The sequence below is a fragment of the Heloderma suspectum genome, chromosome 3 (genome assembly GCF_057233095.1).
Source record: "Heloderma suspectum isolate Gila_16-S chromosome 3, 16-S_ref, whole genome shotgun sequence".
Classification (NCBI taxonomy): domain Eukaryota; kingdom Metazoa; phylum Chordata; class Lepidosauria; order Squamata; family Helodermatidae; genus Heloderma; species Heloderma suspectum.
The window spans coordinates 257,194,123-257,215,569 of NC_139460.1; the positions used below are offsets into that span (position 1 = coordinate 257,194,123).

Genomic DNA, 21,447 nt, shown 5'->3' on the forward strand with positions numbered 1-21,447 from the left:
CCACCATGCTCCAACACTGCAGGCTTTTAAGAAAGTCTTGAAGACATATTATTTTACTCTGGCCTTCTCCTAATATGATTACTGTTGTTGTTTTTGTCGGGTTTTATTGCTGTTTTTATTGTGTTCTTACTGTTTTGATTGTGTTTTGATTGCTCTTAATATCGTATTGGTCTTATGCATTTTACTGCTATACGCCACCTTGGGAGGGCGTCTGCCCTGAAAGGTGGCCCAGAGAGATTTTAAATAAATAAAACCAGTCATGATGAATTTATGGAGTCTCCAGGTTCAGAGGCAGTTTGCCATTGAATACCAGTTGCTGTTGCTTTCGTGTCCCACTTGTGGGCTTCCCATGGGCATCTGGTTGGCCCCTGTAGGAAAAAGGATGCTTGACCACACAGGCCTATGGTCTGATCCACCAGGACTCTTCTTGCGTTCCAAACGGTCGCTCTATTTGAGCTGGTAGGTTGATGCTTTTCTTCTCAGCAGTTAAATTTGATTCCTGGAGGCAGATTTTTTTAAGTCGCTGTGTCAGATAATTGATAGGGTGGAGTATAAGGCAGGAAACCATGACACACCTTTGTCAGGACTTGTTTAGGAGAAAAGATTTGGGAAAGAGAACATACGTGTTTGTGGGTGGGGTAAAATAGATTAAATACAAGACAAATTCAACATTCTCTGAGGATCACACAGAAACAACATACCCACTGAAGGAGAGCTGTGTAAAGGGTCTTGTGGAACAATATCTGGAATCTGGGTAGAAAGCAAACAATAAGGATTACCAGCAGAGGCACTTCAGGTAGGTAATTCAAGACAGCGGAACAGTTATAAAGAAACCACTTTCTAGTATATCTCCATCAGATTTCCATTTCAAGTCTCAGGCAAATTATGTGCACTGCATTGGTTGCTCATTCTATATTAAAATGTCTAGGAACTATTGATGTAGAGAATGCACATTGGGCCTGTTCAGTTTTGCAGGACAAAATAACTTTACAATGGGCATTGAAGGAGACATTATACCCAAAACTCTGAAAAATGCAAGCCAGGATAAATATTTTTTTTTTCCCATCGGGTACATGCAGCCCAGTCCTATGGATATTTCCTTGAAAGTAAATTCCACTGGATTCTGTGAGACTTACTTACTGGTAAGCATGCAAAGGACTGCAGCTTTATTAGAAAGATATTCACAAGGTTATAGTTATGGCTGTGGGTAGATACGCTTGTGTTAGAATCCTGGATAAAGCAGTGGAGGCTGGTGGCTCCGATGTCAGTGGGGCGGTGAATCCGCTCCAAGTTTCAGTCAGAACCAGTCAGAACTCTAAAAGAGCTATCCAAGGTAGGTCCTTTAGAGTTCTGACTGAAACCCAGAGCAGATTCACCGCCCCACTGATACCAGCACCAGCCTCCATTGGATAAAAGACTGCCTACATCATTTCAAAGAAGGATGCATTACATAAACTGCTTGAAAAGTAGATACAATACAACATCATTCTAAACATGTATTTATTATGTGCTGGCTCCCTGGACAGTAGATGTGAATTCTGTTTCTGTGTATACTGCCTGTATCTCCAAAAATGCTTGTGACTCCTTTGCAGCAAAGGAATGTTGTGTTAACTTTTAAAGACAGAATAGGTGTGAGCCAGGGAGAGTTATTTTCATCAGCAGGGAGTAATTTATCCAGAACTACTATACTTGTTTGTCATTATGTATACAACTAAGAAGTTATGAACTCTCAAAAATTAGCATAATTAAGACAAGGATTTTCTGAGTGTCACAATTTATTCCTAATATGGTGTTACTTTCTCATTTAAGTGTGTGTTTTTCTTGTCTCTGCAACTTCACTCTAGTTGTGATGCTGGGCATGCTTCCTCACCTTTCTTTATCAGTTTCCCCTATCTGCAAAGTGGGAAAAATAACACTGAGGTGGCAAACCTATGCACGCTTAACTGGGAGCAAGTCCCACTGAAGTCAATTAGGCTTATGTCTCAGTAGACATGTATTGGATTGCACTGTTAAATGCTTTGATAAATGCTTAGCGCTTTTGCTAGATAATACCATTCAGTAGCCTTCCCCAACCTGGTGCTCTCCAAAGATGTTTTGGACTACATGTCCCAGCATTCCTGACCATTGGCCATGCTGGCTGGGGCTGTTGGAAGCTGAAGTCCAAAACATCTCGAGGGCACCACATTGGGGAAAACTGCCATACAGGCAAATGTTTTCAGAAGAAGGCTTCTGGCTGACTACTCCAGAAGTAAAACCATTGAAGTAGCCTCCTAGAAGATATAGGGTATATAACCAGGTAATTTTAAGATTAAACTGATCTGAAGGGTTATGGTTGTGTTTTAACTTTGTATATCAGTAGTGGCTTAAAGGGTGGGAATACATCTCTCCCCTTCCCCTTGCCCTTTGTTCTGAAGCATCATGAAAACGTGACTGAAGAGGGAATATCAGACAGGATAGTCTTATGTTAAGGAGCTGCGAGAAATTCTTCTTGAGGAAGAGGTGCAGTGCATCATTTTGCTTTCACGGACGAAGTTTGTCTGACGATCCTATTTGGGACCATGAGTGAATATCCCTGCAGGGCAGGTTAGCTTTTGGCTTCTGATGTGTTTCTTTGTTGCTTTCTTCTACAAAATACAGTACCGATCACTCCTCTGAGCTGCCTGGGTGTGTTGTACTGAACATATTCCTTGCCCTGAAGACATTTGATTCCTAGAGGAATCTTGCTTCTTGCTTGTTCCTGCTCCCAACTTGTGGCACATACATTATCTTATAGATAATTCAACTTAATAGGATTGAGGCAGTGGTTACTGAGGTTCCATCCTTTGTTCAAGAGCATGGAGTAGATTCCTCCATATTATTCTCAACCATCCAAAGATTTTGTCTTCCAGGTTGTTTAACTTTGGGTTTTTTAAAGCAGAATTCTAAAGGCTTGACCAAATGATGGATTCCTGCTCTCTTGGTCAGGTGTTTTAGCACATCACTAGCAGAGCAGGAAGGAAGTGTTTGAGGGAAAGCTGTGGTGGGGGGGAGAATCTCCACGACAACGGAAGGAGAAGCAAATGGAGGATTACCTGGATTTTCAAGGACTCGGCTTTGGTCCACGCAGGGACCCATGAACGAGCGCACCATAGCATTATAAGTCACTTCACAGGAACATACTTCCAGGTGGGGTGGGGGGGATTAGAAGTGAACGTTATCAGACTGGCAGGGGCTGCTCAAACAATAAGAGAGGCTTTTCCCACCCCATCCAGGTTCTACCCCCCTTTCTCCTTCCCCCTGAAGCTCCCATTGAGAAGGATCGAAGTGGCACATTAATTACTTCCAAATATCAAAGACTCGCAGCTTCAACCTTGCACTTCACAGCATTTAGGGAAGTTATACCAGTCTTTTAGGGGAGTTACTCCAGTCTGTGTTTAACCCTATGAACACTTGATGTACCCTGGCTCCAACCAGCCCCCTCTCTAACCCCCTTTCTCCTCCCCACCAAGCTCCTTTTATGCAATGTTGTGAAGAATTGAAGCTGCTCATTAATTACTTCCAAAAAGCAATGAACCAGACATCAAAGACATGCAACTTTGACCTAGTGCTTCACAACCTTTAGGGGAGTTTCTCCAGGGGTCTAGTTAGTGCCTTAAGGCTCCTAAATGCTCTATTTCGATGGATGGGAATTCAGTAACTTCAGGAGTGTGCATTTAGGGAACAAGCCTCATTGACCACAGTGGGAGTTTTGTGTTGGGAAACACAGGGATGGGAAACACAGGAACAGGAAACACCCCTTGACCAAGGTCACGATGAAAGGCACACATGGCTAGCATACCCAAGGTAAATGCAGGGGTTGGAGCACACAACAACTATAGCGCAGAGAACCTGACTTAAGGAAAAGAATCGGACTTAAAGTAGTCTCAGGAAATCCGTTTTTTCCGCGAAATCTCTGGGGTGGCTGCGGGATGGTCATAACTTCATGTGCCCTGAATGACCTCCAAACGCAGCCAGCTTGCAGCAAATTGCCCATGGAGATAGGCCTCAGGTCCCCTTTCTCTTGGGGCACCTGCATGATGAGTGTGGGAAGTCGCTGCATGGACCACACAGCCAGTGCTGATTCTGGGTCAGTCCACTGGGAAGTAGCTGTCTGGAATGGCAGGAGCTGGCACAGACTGTAGCACACACATTCTTGGACTGCAGCCAGTTTTAACCAGTTTAATGTAGCATAGGTATATTATGAGAAGCAATCTGACCAGTTTCTAACCAGTTTAACATAACAGAGGTGTGTTCCAAGAAGCAATCGCTACATCTGGGATCAGGAAGGCATTTTGCCCAGGTTGGCTGGTCGGGATTCTCCATCAGCTGTCTGTAATGGGCAGCATGTCTTAGTGGTTAAGTCTTGTGGCATATCTCACTGAATCTATGTGCCCATTATCATAGAGGCACTTGGAGTATTCTTCCAACTTGCTCTCTGTTTGCTCCACGCTATAAATGAATGTGTTAATAGGGTGTACGTCTCTATTCCACAGGCTATTAAGGGTTCCTTCTGAAATTAACAGGGATCCTGCCTTTGTACCAAGCCTTCTGCACTTCATAGGACAAAAAGATTGCTGCCTTTATTGTGTTGAAAGTATAGGGAATGCTAAAGAAAAGGCTCTGAAAAAAACCAAGCCTTTTGTGAATTTTGATCTGGGTCATTCATAACAGGGGTTTTGGCCATTGCTCAGGTTGGAGGGTTGAGAAGAGATGAAAGCAAGGATCTGAGGGTGGGGTTCTGTCTCTGCGGTCTACAGTGCTTGGTCTCAAAAAGAGATGATTCAAAGGATCATGGCGCTTGAAGAAACCAGGATGTCAAATCCTGCCTACTTCAAAGTTATGATCCTTTAACTATCAGTGCCCCAAGACAGAGCTACACAATCCAGACTCCATGTAGAGAGGAAGAATGAGTAAGGTGTATCACACCACATCAGATATAAGACAGTAGTGAAGATGGGTGGGCACAACTCTTAGAAACTGAGGTTGTTTTCATACTTGAGTCTGAAATTTGTTTTTAAACCCAGTTGTAATGCAAGCATAACACTTACACTGGCTGGCTCATATGTCTGATTTTTCTTCCAAATGCTGTCCCACAGTAATAGCATTCATACATGACAGAAAAGACAAGACAGACTCAAATGAGCACCATTTATGAAAAGTTGGATGCTCGTTGAAGTATCTAGTCTACCACTTCTGGATGGTTAATGCAGTGTAGAAAGCGAAAGGCACGTTAAAACCCAAATATACATTCACATCACTGAGGCCCTTTCATGCTATTCAAAGAGGCAGGAAATGAAAATCTCAGACATTGCTTCGCTTGTGTAAACAACCCAAGTCTTCCTGGAGTCTGGAATCAAGAAGGCAATGTTAGCAGGGAGCAGAGCTGTGCCTTCCACCCAGCACCGTGGGAAATGTGTCATTCAGAGGACTGTGCTTTCTGGCTGTTGAGGCAAGCAATAACAGACCTTCCCAATCCAGCTGCTGTGAGCTGGCTCCTTTGCTACGAATGAGCAGCAAAATATCGGTGGCCCAGTGATTTAGGGCACAATCCTATGCATTTTCTCTGTCATGTTTAGACAGAGAAAAGGCCTATAACTCCCAGTATTCCCCAGCCAGCTTTGCTGGGAGTTGTAGTCCTTTTCTCCGTCTAAACATGCATAGGATTGCACCCTTAAACTATTGCTCGCTCTCTCCCTTGCTCTCTCTCCCTCTTTCCATTGATTATGAAATGGTGTTTGAGGCTCAGTCCTGGCAAGCGAGGTTTCTGTCTCCATCTCCCTTTGAACAGAACGGAAATGCATTGACAGAATTGGTCCTTACTTCAGATTAGGAACCTCCCTTATACCAAGTCAGACGATTGGTCCATCTAGCTCAGTATTGTTTGTGCTGATTGGCAGCAGCTCTCCAGCGTTTTGGACAAGACTTTCCCAGCCATCCGTGGAAATGCCAGGGACTGAAACTTTTGCATATAAAGCATGTGCTCTACCTTTCCCTTCCCTAAACTAGTAGTGTAAAATCCTAGCACCAGTCTTGGTGTTCATGCTTCCTTGGTGTTGGAAGCAATCACTTGCTTTGAATATAATTGTATCACATCTTTACTAATAATCATTTCTATTTGAAGAACTCTGAGATAAAATCCTAGTTTCCCTTGCTCCTTGTAGTGCAGATAATCTCTGATGTCTTGTTTAGCTGAAAATTGTATTTTTGCCCTTATTACTTCATTAGAAATACTCTTTTGAAAGAATAATGCTCTGTTCCTATTTAGCTGTTAAGTGGGGATACCTAGAATGAATATAATTCAGTCAAATGCATTTCATAGTTTAAATAAACACACCTGCTTAGGTGATCTTTAAAGGAAATGTAAGTATTGTTGTGTTGCAGTTTCTTAGGGGAAATCTACAATAGGATCCCCCCCCCATTGTTAAAACATCTGGCCCACTTGCACAGCACATGACACACTCCCCAACCCATTGTCCTGACACTATTTCTCCCTCAATATTCTCCTTTTTTCCAGACCACTTTTATGACTTTTCCCCACCAATTGCAATTTCCATGTGCTATTAATTATGTGTTCCAATATAGTGGTATCATACCTCCTATGGTGGCAGTGGTTTCAAAGCTGTAGAACCCCTTTGGCAACATTTTTCCTTACCCTCACCTTTGACCTCAGCCAGGAGAATGGATTTGTGAGCAGGAATCCATGTTTGTCCTCTATTTTGCCTCCTTCTATTGGTCAACCACATTTGGGGTGTGTGTGGAGGGGGGAACTAATTTTCAATGTGTACCTACATAGCTGCACAGCTGTGTACTTTATTTTAAAACGTGCATTCCTGCCCAGCTGTGCATTTTACCAGACTTTTTTTGTAAGGGAACTTGGAATGGGAGCATGACTTCCCATTTCTCCTGCAACTGCAGCATTATACTCTGGCTTGTGCAGCTGAAGAGCTCAATACATGTGGCATGTGCTTGTGCTATAAACACAAATAGCAAAGCACACATGACCTTTCAAACTCCTGCTACTTCTGCCGTTACAGCATTATGCATTGCCATGCAGCACTTGGTCAGATTACAAATATAGTGGATATTATGCTGTATTCATTAATGTGTGACCACATAGCAGCAATAGAAGGAGGCGGGGAAATATTGGCACAGCAATGTCTTGGAAATGAAAGGGGCTCCAGTGTAGACTCTACGTTGGTTTCTGCATCAATTGCCAATTCTTTTTGTTTGGTCCCGATCTGAATCCATGTTAGGCATAACTAGAAAAGGAACTGGGAATAAAACTGGCAATATCATACTGCCCCTATACAAATCTATGGTGCAACCACACTTGGAATACTGTGTACAGTTCTGGTCACCACACCTAAAAAAAGATATTGTGGAGCTCAAAAAAGTTCAGAAAAGCGCAACTAAAACAATCAAGGGGCTGGAGCACCTCCCTATGAGAGAAGGTTACAACATCTGGGATAGTTTAGCTTGGAAAAAATAAGGGTAAGGGGAGACATGATAGGGGTGTGGAGAATATGGATAGGGAGACATTTTTCTCCCTCTCTCAAAATACTAGAACCTAGGTTTATCCCATGAAGCTGATTGCTAGGAGATTCAAGACAGATAAAAGGAAATACTTCTTCACACAGCGCATAGTTAAACTATGGAATTCGCTACCACAGGATGTAGTGATGGCCACCAATTTGGATGGCTTTAAAAGGGGTAAAATTCCTCAAGGAAAAGGCTATCAATGGCTACTAGTCTTAATGGCTATGTACTACCTTCAGTACCAGAGGCAGTGAGCCTATGTACACCAGTTGCTGGGGAACATGGGTGGAAGGGTGCTGTTGCACTCATGCCCTGCTTGTGGGTTCCTGGTCGACAGCTGGTTGGCCTTCTGTGTGAATGGAATGCTGGACTAGATGGACCCTTGGTCTGATCCAGCATGGCTCTTCTGATGTTCTTATGAATCAGGGCCACATGGGCTTACACAAGAGTAAAGAAAAAGCCTGCCCAGCTACATGGTAAATGGTTATCATGTAGGTTGGCTGTAAGGAACTAAGGGATGTAGGTGTCTTCTGTTTTGTGTAGAAATCAAAACCTCTGGCCTACTAACTTACTTAACCCATAATAAATGCATACAGTCAAGGTACTCTATAAGGGGCTTAACTGATACCAGATCACAGCCTTGGGACCTGCCTTTCATGCCCAGGAGCATGCCGAGTAATAACTTAGAGGACTGAGCATGTACAGTGTCATTTTTCCAATGGCTACTGAGTTACCATTGCCAAATGCATACTTGCTGTTATAGTATAGGGCTTTGGGGTCAGAGAACATGATTTTTTAGGTAGGCTTGAGTCCTATCACCTCTGGTTTTTAAATTATTTTTTAAGTTAACATTTGAGTCTGGCCCTTAAAAATGCCTGAAAATGTTGTTGTCTTTGGGTCTCGGGGGTGGGGGGCGGCGGGAGGGGATTCTCCACCTTACAGCAATGCATGATCAGATCCAATTGAAATTTATTTATTATATTTCATCCCACACTTCTTCCAGGGAGCTCAGGGTAATATAACCCTCCCTGTTTTATCCTCACAACCTGTGAGGTAAGTTAGGCTGAGAGATGGTGACTAGGGATGTTGGACAAATCAGCAATAGAATCAAATGAGTATGGATTTCTATGAATCCGACTGGCTTTCCCCAAGTTGCACAGATTGTGCAAACTTGTGGACCAGTTTTTTTACTTTCCAGAATGTTATGCAAATTCAGTCATAGAAAAATATGTAAAAAAATTTAAAAATGGCCAAAATGTGCATTTCCCCCATAGGCTAAAAATGACAGTGCATATGGGTGGATTCCCAAGATGACCATGCTCCTTTCCCATAGCCAGTTCCCTTCTGCCCCCCCGCCCCGCTACTGATTGTTTGGTGGCTTCCTGACCTTTGCATGTTTTTTTCCCCATTCTAAAAGGTCAAAATGCCTCTCCTAAGACTTAGTTATTGCCAGTAAGAGCTTTAAGCTAAAATATGCAGGTATGTTTGATATTTTGGCTCTGTCATTTTTGCCTTTGGCGCCACTCACCACTGAAATGCAGCCCTGAGAGTTTCTCCGAAGTGGAATCTGGGCCTTGGGCTGAAAGATGTTCCTGCTATTCTGGATCTCTTGAATCCTCAAAGCCAGTTGTGAGCAAAGGACGGGGCATACATAAGAGGCCTATGCAAGACAACTCCAAATAGTGAGGTTGGGATGCAGTGAAGAGCCAAAGACTGGGTTGGGTTTGGCTTCAGGGCTTTTTTGTTCTTTCCTTCTGGGTTCATCTTTCAAGCATCTTCCTTCAATGTCAGAGCTTGTTTGGTGTTAATTCCTATTACGACTCTGCCTATGACTCAAGGTTTAAGAAGCTGTGGGTTTTCCAGAGTGCTTCCAGCAGCCCTTATCCTGGAGAAAGAGGGCACAGCGGTGAGCTGGAAAGAGATTCAGGTGGATTTAGATGATTCGGGTAGATTTAGCCTGAGAGCCACTTCCTATGTAAATCTTATTTTCCTACATGGAAACAATGTGCATCGAGGAACAAGTAAATGTACCATCCCATAAGAAATGCCACAAGTTTTACTTTGGTACAAGCATAGACACAAAGCGGCTGCTGTGGGCATCTTTTAGTTAATGTGGCCTGAGGGGAAACTCCTTCACAACTTTAAATCTATCGATCAGTAGGAACACAGGAAGCTGCCTTATACTGCATCAGACCATTGGTCTGTTTAGTCCAGTTACCCACACTGACTGGAGCAGCTCTCAAGGTTTTCAGGCAGGATTTTTTTCCAGCCCTACCTGGAGATGCTGAGAACTGAACCTGGGACTTTCTGCATGCAAAGCCTGTGTTCTTCCATTGAGCCATAGCCCCTCCCAAAGGTCCTCAAGCATGGCCAAATCATTCTCATAGTCATCCCAAAGGCACCTGTAACCCTCTTCCCATCTTCATTAAATGTCTGTGGGTGGAGGGGGTGTATGGAATGGCACCCACTGTTCATGTTCCCAGCCTCCATGGGTTCAGCAGATGGTAGAGGCTACATGCACATATCTATGCCTGTAGGCAAATAGGTTTCTCGCCATGAATTTGGGAACTCTGCTTTTCCAGGATTCCTAATTGCTGAAAGACCCTAAAGGCTCTATTAATGCAATCTTCTGAATGTGCATACGTTAGGAATTAGACTGGCCACTGCAACCTCACTCTCCCCTATGTCTATTCAGTGCACAAATGGTTTTCATGTGAACAAGGCTAGAAGTGGGCCACAACTCCATTTCAGCCTGTAATCTATCCATGTGGCAATCCTTGATGCTCCCAAGGAAGAGTGCGTGTTAGAGAGGGGCATAAATCAAGACAATAACTGAACATCACTTTAAAAACTGTGGTTTTTTTCAGTTTGGCCAGTATCTTGAACCCAGTGACATTCTTCATCCTTACAACTGTTCTGGGAGACCATTATAGAATTTTATGTCTCTGCATAAGAATTTTAAAATCATGGGCACACTCCCGATAAAGTTAAAAGCACTTTAAGAGCCTTTCTACATGAGGCTTTTATTGTGCGCTTGTGATTGCTCACTCACAGTAGTTTGCAGATCCCATACGTGATGTCTAGGGCCTCTCCTGTGCTTTGCAACCATTATCATGGGGTTTTTTTAGATTGAGGAAAGTGCCATTTCTGAATGGCATTATATTTATAGTGTGTAATTGTGCAATTCCACTATACCACTATACTATCTAATGGCTGTATAATGAAACATACAGAAAGGCAGAGAAAGAAAAACTCTGGAAAAAAAGCATGTGTAAAGGAGCCGATCTTAATCCCGCAAAGAATCTGGAAGTAGAAGCCCCGGTAAAAGTGTGGGATAAAAGCCTCATGTAGAAATGCCCTAAAGCTCTGTTGATTTTAATCAGAGAGTTAAGGATGTGCTTAATCCCTCCCACTAAAATCAAAGAGACATAAAAGGGTTTAATGTTTGCTGGATAGTGCCCATCTGATTTGCTCTCTGAGTTTGTTAAAAGTTCAATGTGTAGCCATGAGTTACTATGCTGGCAGTTTTTCTTTAACCGAAATAGCTTCCATGCTTTGGTGGCACTATAGGGACAGGTAGTGGTGGTCATGAATAGTTGCCCTTCCCTGGAAAATTACTTGCCTCCTCAAAACCACACTGAGGGCAATCATAGGTGCCCACAACCAGCATTGCAGTTGTGGATAAGCACAATGAAATTCCTACGGGACCACCGTTCCCCAACATCTTGCATGTGCAAGGACAGATCTTGTCCCATCAAAACCTATGATGCCCTATCACCACTCTTTGCCAGCTCACTACTTCTCTTTTTGGTGCACCCTTGGCAGAACATGCACCCCTTTCTGTCCTTTGCTGAGCCTAATAAGTCATTCTTCTTTATTAGTCAGTCAGTCAGTCAGTCAGTTTTTATTGCTTGGGCCACAGGCCATTCACATACAAGGCAGCTAAAACAAATTAGGACAAATATGGCATAAAACAATTATCTAAAATACTTGGAAGCTGAAATAAGTTCACAAAGCATTATTTAAGATACATTTAAATTAAACTGCATCCACTATGAAAACAGATAATTACAATTTAAAAATTAAAACAGCTAAAAAGATAATTAAATCACAGCATTCCCCAGTCAACTGCATTATCAGAAATAAATTTTGCATGAATTCTCGATGCTGCCAAAGCAAAAAGAGAGACTTTATGAGTTACAGTAGTATCTGTATCAGACACAAGGCAGAAAATCTTCTCTGTCTTATTTATTAGGAAAAAGTAACATCAATGTTGTACTTTAGAAATATGTACACTTTCTACTTTTTAATGCCTTTTAGAAGAAGAATAAAGCTACGAAGTCAATCTGAAAAATAAGAGGAAACTTTGGCTAAGTACTCCTGAGCTACCACTAGATGACACTATTTCTTCACAGGCTAAGGCAATGATTTTTTTAAAAAAACTTTTATCAAATTGTGCCTCTCAACTTATTCAGTCTTATTACCCCCTTCTCAGGACACTGGCCTAGAAACATCATTGGAAGCATTGCCAGGCCTGGATTTAAACAATTCCAGCTGCCTGGGCAGATTACCTTGGAGCATTTTAAAGGGACGTGGAAATGGACCAAAAGACACAATACCTCTGACGTACAGAGTGCCTTTCCCTTCTGGGAGGAATAAGTTTAAAAAGAAAAGAAAAGAAAAGAAAAGAAAGATGAGCACCTTTAATTTGCAGTGCACTTTAAAGTCTTTATGCATCTCATGTGTTCTCATTAAAAAAAACCCTATGAAGTGGGCAGTGGTAGCCTGTGTGGAAGTTTGTGAATTGCACTGCCCAGCCACCACTGAGCATCAGCTGAGAAGAGAGGAAGTGGCCATGCCCTTACTGGACAGTGGCCACCACAGCAGGGAGTAGCAGCCACGGGGTCAGTAGTATGTTAACATTTCTTCTTTCTCTTCACCTTGAGGTAGTAATGATATGGACGCTGTAACAAAGAAAAACAAGCGGGATGGAACAGAAGTCACAGAGAGACGTAAGTGATCTTTAAGTCAATTTCCTTAACCACTGTTGAGGTAAAAGTTAGCATACGGTCACTTTCCTCTTCAATAGATATGTGGCGGAAGTCATCTTCCGAAAGCACCTCTACACATTTCTGAAACCTAAGTTATGCTTGATTTCTAGATTGATCTCATGTAGAGAACCTTTTACTACCTGAATATTGAGAGTGCAGAGTCATCTCGTGGTGATTCATCTACTTTAAACAACCATTTGTGTGAATCAGTCCTGTGGTGGGACGAAATGGAACCTTCCAGTTACAAAATGGAATCTCCCAATGACTTCCAAAATGGACTTTTTATATGGATTGGAAATGCCCACTTATTAATCTGACTCCACACACAATAGGAGCTTAATGTGATAGGCAATTTCAGGAGCAGTGTGTAGCCAACCTCAGAAATGTTTTTGGCTATTAATTTGATGGGGACTCAGGCAACTGGCCCTGCTGAATAATAAATCCTTATAAATGTTAAAGCCCACTATGATTTAATAAGTATTTCACCTGTAAAACTGGGATTTCAGCACTTTTTTGAATTGCCATGGTATTCATAGTAGCAGACATGAATATTCAAAGCAACTTTCAATCCAACACATTGGTTCAATTTCAAACTTCAGTTTAAGAATGGCAGTTTTGAAAAAGGAAGTATTCCTTTAGGGCACAAACCTATGTATGTTTAGACCAAAAAAAGGACATGGCTGGCTGGGAATGGTGAGTGTTGTAGGACTTTTTTTTCTGCCTAAACATGCATAGGATTGAGCCCTTAGTGATCTCGTGTAGCTCCTGTTCATCTCAGTAGAGCTGGCGCAGGAGAAGCTCCTGGCATATTACACTCCCATGTGCTTACATTTCCTTTTTTTCTTTTTTCTTTTTCTTCTTATTTACAGTTATTACAGAAACTGTTACTACCAGGCTGACATCTCTTCCCCCAAGTAAGTGGCTGCTATACAGAATTTGCTCCGAGCATGTCTGCACACACACACCTCATTTGCTCTATTTGTGCCTCATGCAAATCCTTGTGCATTTATGCCCCCAAACCCACAGATCCAATTTGGGGTGAGGGGAGACTCATTTTGTTGCTTTCAGTTGCTCTTTTGAAACGCTGCCCGAGTAACAGGAAGGACACGTATCAAAGTTAGCAAGACTCTGTATGGGCCACCTCTGTGCATGTGAGTTCATCATACTCATGTAAACTGTATGTGAGTTTTAAGAAGTTGACATGGCTCAAAAGAATACTTGCAACAAAATCCAGTTCCATTTTTTATTCTGAGCCATGGGACATAGTGAGAATAGTGTTGTTTTTTAATCAGTTGACGTTCTTCTCCCATCGTTCCTGCAGAACATCAGTCCACATCTTCCAAGCAGGAGTTCTAGCTTCCTTAGCTTTTGGAATACAACCTCCCCTCACATTACCAGCGTGGAAAGACCTAGATAGGAAGGCATGTTGACTAACATAGTTGGTTGGCTTTGGCATCTAGAACCTTTGTGTCCAGTACTTGTGCTGCAGAGGCTAGAGCGACAGACTATGCCTGAGGTTCAAATCCCTGCTAAGCCACAAAGCTCATTGTGTGATCTTGGGCAAGTCACCCTCTCTCACCAGTTTGTGAGAGAGACTCACCTACAGAGTCTCATTTTGTGTTTTCTCTGACAGAAGGAGGTGGTAGCAGTGGGCTCAAATCAACAGCTTATAGTGGAGGGAGCGGAGTGGAAAAGAGGACCTATGGCAGCAGTTATGTCACAGCCAGTAAGTGGTTCTCAAATTGAGATCAAATAAATGAGGAACATAAATGGAAGTGAGAAGAAAGGAGAAAGGGTGGGTCACAAAAATGTTTACTATTGGCAAATAACCAGAAAAGGGGGGGGCAGAGGTGTCCTACTCTGAACTTTTGGAGGAGAATACTTACCACAAACAGTACTAAGACCCAGTTTCTAGATTTTAAATGGCAATCTTAAGGTGGGAATTTATACAATACGTTTTGACAGGAAATGCCACCACACAATTAAATTTCCTTGTAATCTTTTATTCATTCATTCATTCGTTCGTTCGTTCGTTCATTCATTCATTCATTTCATTTCTATACCACCCAATAGCCGAAGTTCTCTGGGCGGTTCACAAAAATTTCTTTTAGTGGTTACTCAACCTTTTGCAGGGAGGTTGTATCTTGGGTTGTCATCATGTCATGTCCACAGCAAACTCCGCTACACCAAAATGTAGCCACCACCACACCACCGAGCCACGGTTCGATCAGGTGGTAGAAGGATTAGTTGGCACAATGCACTGTTACCAGAGTACACCTGATTGTACAACAATCTTCGAGGAGGCTCGAAGGAGGAGGCTCCTTCGAGGAGGCTCCTTCCATGTACCCCTGTATCTTGGGTTACACATGTTGAGGCACACGAATCCAGTGTGACAATTCCCAGTAAAAATTAGTTGCATACAAACTTATTTGGTTTGCTCTAGAATAGCTATGCACCATAGAATATAAAGAGATATTCATTTATCCATCCAAGAAACTGTCCACTGGAGTGCTTGAAACAGGGTGTTTAGTTGTGGTATACTTAAACTTAAGAACACAAGAAGAGCCATGCTGGATCAGACCAAAGGCCATCTAGTTCAGTATTCTGTTCCCACTAAAACCCAACCACATGCCCCAATAGGAAGCCCACAAGCCTATATAAATGTAATAGCACTCTCCAGGATTTATGTTCCCCAACACCTGGTTTGCCTGATCACCACGGTCTGATCACCGTGGCTTGTGGCATGTGCTCGTCAGCCATTTTGAATATTCAAGCCATGGCAGGTGGATGCCATTGCTTATTGTGATGTCTGAACCCAGTGCAGGTGGGTTGTTGGTGCAACTAACAAATCACCCACAATCCTAAAACAGCCCATGGGTTCTGGGTGGTTTGTCAACCATGCCAACAATCCACCCTCACCAGGTTTGGACATCATGATAAGCCATGGTGACCGACTGCCGCAGCTTGAATATTCAAAATGGCCACCGGCATGCACCACAATCCACCATGGCTCAAATAAGCCACAGTGGGCTGTGGCAATCATGTGAACCAGCCCATTGAATAGCAGCCACTGATTGCCTCATCCTCCATGAATTTGTCTATCCCCTTTAAAATTCATCCAAGTTGGCAGCCATCACTACATCTTGTGGTAGCAATTCCTTAGTAACTATGCACAGTGTGAAGAAGTACTTCTTATACGTACTGTATGAGGTAGCCTACACAGGTCAGGCCCCACATCATGTCAAGGAACATCATAAAACCCTCTGGCTGCAGAGTTCTCCACAGACCAGATACTCACCTTCTAGAAGGAACACTCTCAGTTAATCGATCTAGAGCAAATACTGTGTTTTCTTTTAATGCCCCTGATTGAAATGTGTTTTTGGAACTCTCTATCTCCGTGGGTGCCTCACTAATCAGAATTAAATGTATGACACTCACAGCAGCAGCAGCATTAAAAGGGCCAGAGCCTCTTGAGTGTGTCTAATTCTGTGCATTGCCAGTTTGCTTAAAAACTGGCGCTGTGGGGAGGGAAGCAAAGGCTTCCTGACAAAAGTCCATTGTTCTTAAAACAGTTTAATGGGGAGGCCACTGAACAATGATACCAGCCCCAGAACTACAAGCAAATGTACAAGAACAGTCCTCTGCTGAGATTACAAAGGGCATATTCTCTTTTCATAAATCGGAGGATGGCACCCACCCATTATTCACATGACTGTATCTTATTAGATCACAGCCATCCTTCTGTTTGGTGATCTGACAAATATCCAAGGGCAGAAAGTTATACATTGGCCAGTCCTTTTGGCAAACCACATACTAACCACATTATTCCAAGCATGGCTTGTGTTTTGCTATGCCTCTGACACTGAGGCAGAAATGAGCCCGTTGCCCATTCAGTCCTCTTGCCAAATTCAGCTTGCTTTTATTTATAAAACCCACATCAAATTCCTTCTTTGAGGGCAGAGCTTTTTTGCTGTTGGAGGAAGGAACAGGGCTGAACTTCCCACCAGAGCAGGAGATAGCAGAGACTATGCAAGAGTTGGGACTTAGTTTATGAATAGACACTGGACCCCATGGAACTATGGCTGAAAACCCAGGCATTGATTTGTGGATTATTTTCCAGTTGTTCTATTCCTCTGTCAAAATAGTGGTAGTTCTTAGTAGCTTTTCCTTCTTTCTAAGGCTAGTGTAGTAGTTAGAAGGTAATGCTTTCTGGGCAGCTTTGGGCAATTCACTCAGTATAACTTATCACACCGGGTTGTTGTTGAGCTAAAACGCTTTGTAAAACTCCTAAGTAACTTTAGCAGGCCCCAAATGCAATTTCCACTGACATTTAAAGTATATACCACTTAACCAGTGATGGAGTTTGAGTCTGGTTGGCTGGGCCCAGTGAATGGTTTAGGAGGATCTGATGCTATAGCAGCGCTGAAGCTAAGCAGATGTAAACCGCATCCATGCCCTGGATGGGAGACAGCCAAGAGCCCCAAGAAAAACCAGGGAATAATAACTATCTGCATCAAAGAATTGTAGTTGGTTTACAAGCCCAATCCTGTGCATTTCATCCAAGAAGCCCTGCTAAGTTCAGTGGGATTTACTCTCATTGGGAAGAAGGCTATAAATTAAATTTAAAATGGACAGAAACAATCAAGCTTAAATAAGTACTCTAGATTAACTTGTTTGTGTCTCTGGACACAATCCTTAAACTGGAATCCACAACAATGACACCAGAGTGCTCACATATACAGTAAATTGATTTTGTTCCAAGGAAGACACTGAGACTAAACTGGCTTGAGAACATATCTGCCATCTTACATTTTGTTGTAAAAGATCACTTTGAATATGGACTATAAGTATTTTCAAATATTTTGAACAAAATATTTTATTCAATATTTTGTTTGTCATACTTATCTTAAAGATGAGCCAACAATCAATACCAACGTAACAAGCTCTGGACCTCTCCCATCTTTGAGGAAAAGGCTACAGACTCTCCAGAACTAGTGCTGGCAAAAATGGTCACTTCAGTGAAAGACGCTGAAGGTGGTCTTTCTAGAATTAGGCAGACTAAATCCATGTATTTGTGGATATATATACAGAGAGAGAGACAGAGCTAGACTTTACGGCTCATCTGTAGACCATATGTAACCAAGCAATTAAAGAGAAACTCTTTCATTCTCATCTCAGTCCAATCCATTGTACATATATCTGAAGAGGTTTTGTTTCATCTATAGGTGGAAATGCTAGAATGAATTCCTCTTCTTCCTCCTACAAGCAAGCCACCACTCCTTGCTCTACTCTTCCCAAATCACCTGGCTCAACCTTTGAACGAAAAACCTATGCCACCCGCCATGCAGCATACGAAGGTATCATAGGGCATCTCTACACCAGCCTAAAATCCTGCATTGAAAATGAGGCTTTCTGCTTCCGTTTTAAATGTGGGATCACAATGGCTCCCTTTTCACCCACTTCCTTTTACCCTTCCCCTTTCCCCATCCTGCTCCCCATATCAGAATCTTCCATATCTTTCATTGATCTCACTCCACTTCTTGTTGCTTTTCCTCTTTTCACGGAGGGAACTCAAGCGGAACACAATGGGGTAATTTGATAGCTCATTATCTGTGATCTATTTAAAAATGGAACACAGGGCATTTAGTGCAGAAGACGCCCTGGAGGTTCATGGTGTCATCTAAAGAGCCTCAAACTTCTGTGAGAGAGCCATCTCAATAGCAGGATAAAAGCTCCATGTGAAAAAGCCCATAGTATCAAGAAAATACGGAGTTAGGATTATATTGACTGATCATTCCAACTATCCTAGGACCCTACCAGTGTATACTTGCCCTTTATAGTACCTAGATCTCAGCTATTTTGGACCCATCTGTTCCTCCAATGGCTTCTTCTGTCCTATTAAAGAAGAAATAAAAAATAGTTGCTGTCTCATCTATCATGATCTTTTCAACTATTTGGGAGTATGGCATTATGCACTGCTAACACTCCAGAAGCGATAATCATTTATTTCTCACTTTTGAATATTGATATATTCTATCAATAGATCTGTATATGTCCTTCAGAAACTGTTTACATCCAAAATAAAGCCCCAGATACTCTATATTGCATCTTTGAAATGTGGTGCGGTGTTGATACAGTATACTGGACTGCCCCTTTCAGTATAGAAGGTGTGGTATAGTTTTCCAATGAAACCTTCTCTTTCTCCTCCAGGGAGCTCCAGTGCAAATTCCTCTCCAGAGTTTCCAAGAAAAGATTTCGGTATGTTTCCATTATTAATACTATGAAGGCCAACTTGAGCGCATGTGCATATTAAACATTGTATGATCAAGTAATTTAAAATTCTATGGTTTGACAATCACCCTAATTTCCACTGGAATAAATTGTGCAACTGACATAGATTTGCATACTTTTCTTAAGTGTCATATTTCATTCTAGTGCAGAATCTTTTCTTTTAAAAAAATTGCTTTTTCTAATAGTTATGGCTTTAGTGGATAAGGAGCAGAGATGCATATGTGTAATATTTGGACATAAAACAGAGGTGCCTCATCCACAGAAGTCCTGTGCACTGAAGCACAAACATAAGTCTTCCCCATTCCATCCTGTGGTACTAGTGTGGATATATGAGTCCCACCACAGGGCTGGCCCAAGGCATGTTGATGTCTGAGATGGAGCAAGAAATGCCCCCTACCCCTGCCAAGTCAAGGTGTATAGTTCCCAAAGCTGGCCAAGGCTGGTTAATTTGGCACTTGAGGAAGAATATCCCAGAAGTGCCCACCTGGCAGCCAAAATACAATAACAATAAATAAAATAACTATCAATTTCTTGCCCTTTCATGACACTCAAAATTGTATGCCTGAGGCAGTTGCCTCACTCTGCCTAATGGTAGAGCCAGGAAGCCCAAAGCAAATCCAGAAGCTATTTACCACAGGTGTAGAACTACTGGTGGTGCTTCCTATTCCTGACTGTACCACTGCAATGCAAGATTCTTGAGAATCAGGCCCTAAGAAGCTGGGAGATGTGAGAAGGGATAGAGAGTTCAGTGGACTGAAGAAGTCTCATTCTTCTGTCACTGGAAGTACCAAACTTCCAATTCTTTCTGAGCCTCTCCTTGTTTTTAATTCTTCCCCACTGCATGAGGGCAGAAAACAAATCAGAAAGAAAAAATAGCAATGAAAGACCTGCTTTTGGTTCTGTCACAACCACACACATTTCTCAACCCCTTATTTATGGTGTCATGGGCATTGCTCTATTAGTACTGAATGAATGATAATGCGCAAGAAAAGTCATGGGCAGAAATATTCTAGCTTAGCCTCCCTGCCCCCTGCCAAAGAGCGTGGGAGGAAAGTGCACTAAAGTGATGGAACACAATTAAGATGAAGACAATACCACTGAATCCAATTGTTTGTAAAAAAAATAATAATAATGTGGTCTGGCATACCTAAATAAATTCTACTTCATAGGCTCCTGGGCAGACCACCTGATCTTTTACAGGTGGGGACTCCATAAATGCCTTACTCCTTGTCTTGGCCACATTCCCACAGTAGAACAAATCAGGTCATTATTATTAATTTGAAACTGCAATCTGAGGATACAAAATGTACACCCTTTCTAATTACTTCCAATAGCATGCCTTTGGATAGGAATGTTAAGTACTGTTTTGAGGTGTCCATTTAAGGAAGGCTTTCTTTACTCGGGTTTCCCTCAGACAAGATGTTACCTGCCAAATTCTTGGTTATTTCCTATATTCTTGGCAGGTCTTATTCTTGTCTAAGGGAAAGCCAAAGTAGGCCCAGAATCAACTCAACATAGAGCCAAGCAGCTGGAGTTGCACCACTTGGATGCAATATTGCAAATAAATATGAAGTTTTGGTGACCTCTATTTAAAAAAATGCTGAGAAATATCCAATGTGCATATATCATTGTACAATCCCACAAAACCATTCCAAGAGACAGCCCTGTATTGCGCTAAACTGAGGCAACTTTGGGCTTTTATTTTACAGTAAACTTTTTGGAAGCCAAAATTAAGGGCAGTGGCCAGTTTCTGGAATCTAAGATAAATCATGAATACTGATAGTTGAACATTTTTATTTATTTAAATAAAAAGGTGCTTCCAGATAAGGCTTTCATTGACCAGTCACCCTGCCTCAAGCCCAAGACTTTACTGGGGGTTTCAAACACTGTCATCAACTTCTAACCCTCCATGGTTTTTTCCCGCCACCCCTTCCATCTTTTTTTCCTACCTCAAAAAAACCCATTAAAGGATGGAAGGATGGAATAGCTGCACACCTTTTGATTGGTAGTGCTAGGATCTGTCTGTCTGGAAGCAACCAGTATTCTAAGCAGTATTACTGCTGTGATTTGGAGACATTAGCGTTGTTTTCAGTTTTTCAAATAAAATTTTAAACAATATTTCTTTTGCTTTTCACAGGTTCCTCTGCTACCCGGGGGAGAAGCCAAACCCGAGGTAAAATATAATATATACACTTTACAAAGATTCAAAGAGTTGATTTAGGAGGCATAGCCAAGGGCGTCTGGGCATGTGTAGTGGGATTTGTGTTCTTTTCCGTTTTCTTTGAATTGCTCCATGCCAACTAAGCTCCATGCCAATTAACAAGTGGGTCTTGAAAATGTCCTCAGCTTTAAAAGGGGAGCTGCTATGTGTCATTCAGGAAGCTTGTGTGCAACGTCCCTTTGGGCACATGGACTTAAGACAACTAGACAAGGCATTGGAGATCTGTGATAAGATATCCTCCCCCACCCCACCCCCTTTTAAAGCAGCCATAAGGGTGATCACACTTGGGGGAGGTAGTTAGTTACATGGAGAAAATGACATGGAAAGAAA

General features: G+C 42.2%; 1 protein-coding gene across 4 annotated transcripts in view; it reads left to right on the forward strand.

The window, feature by feature from the left end:
* Positions 1-683: 683 nt before the first annotated feature.
* Positions 684-21,447, forward strand: part of COL17A1 (collagen type XVII alpha 1 chain) — a 94,710-nt gene continuing 73,946 nt past the window's right edge. For 2 of the 4 annotated variants that reach the window (XM_084841987.1, XM_084841989.1), the window contains exons 1-7: positions 685-796; positions 12,505-12,566; positions 13,475-13,519; positions 14,239-14,331; positions 17,831-17,962; positions 18,816-18,863; positions 21,034-21,069. In XM_084841987.1, the coding sequence (XP_084698113.1) occupies positions 12,512-12,566; positions 13,475-13,519; positions 14,239-14,331; positions 17,831-17,962; positions 18,816-18,863; positions 21,034-21,069 (409 nt within the window). In that variant the 5' untranslated portion in view covers positions 685-796; positions 12,505-12,511. Of the gene's footprint in view, positions 801-12,504; positions 12,567-13,474; positions 13,520-14,238; positions 14,332-17,830; positions 17,963-18,815; positions 18,864-21,033; positions 21,070-21,447 lie in introns of all 4 variants that reach the window. The other 2 variants (XM_084841990.1, XM_084841988.1) reach the window with 2 other exon arrangements.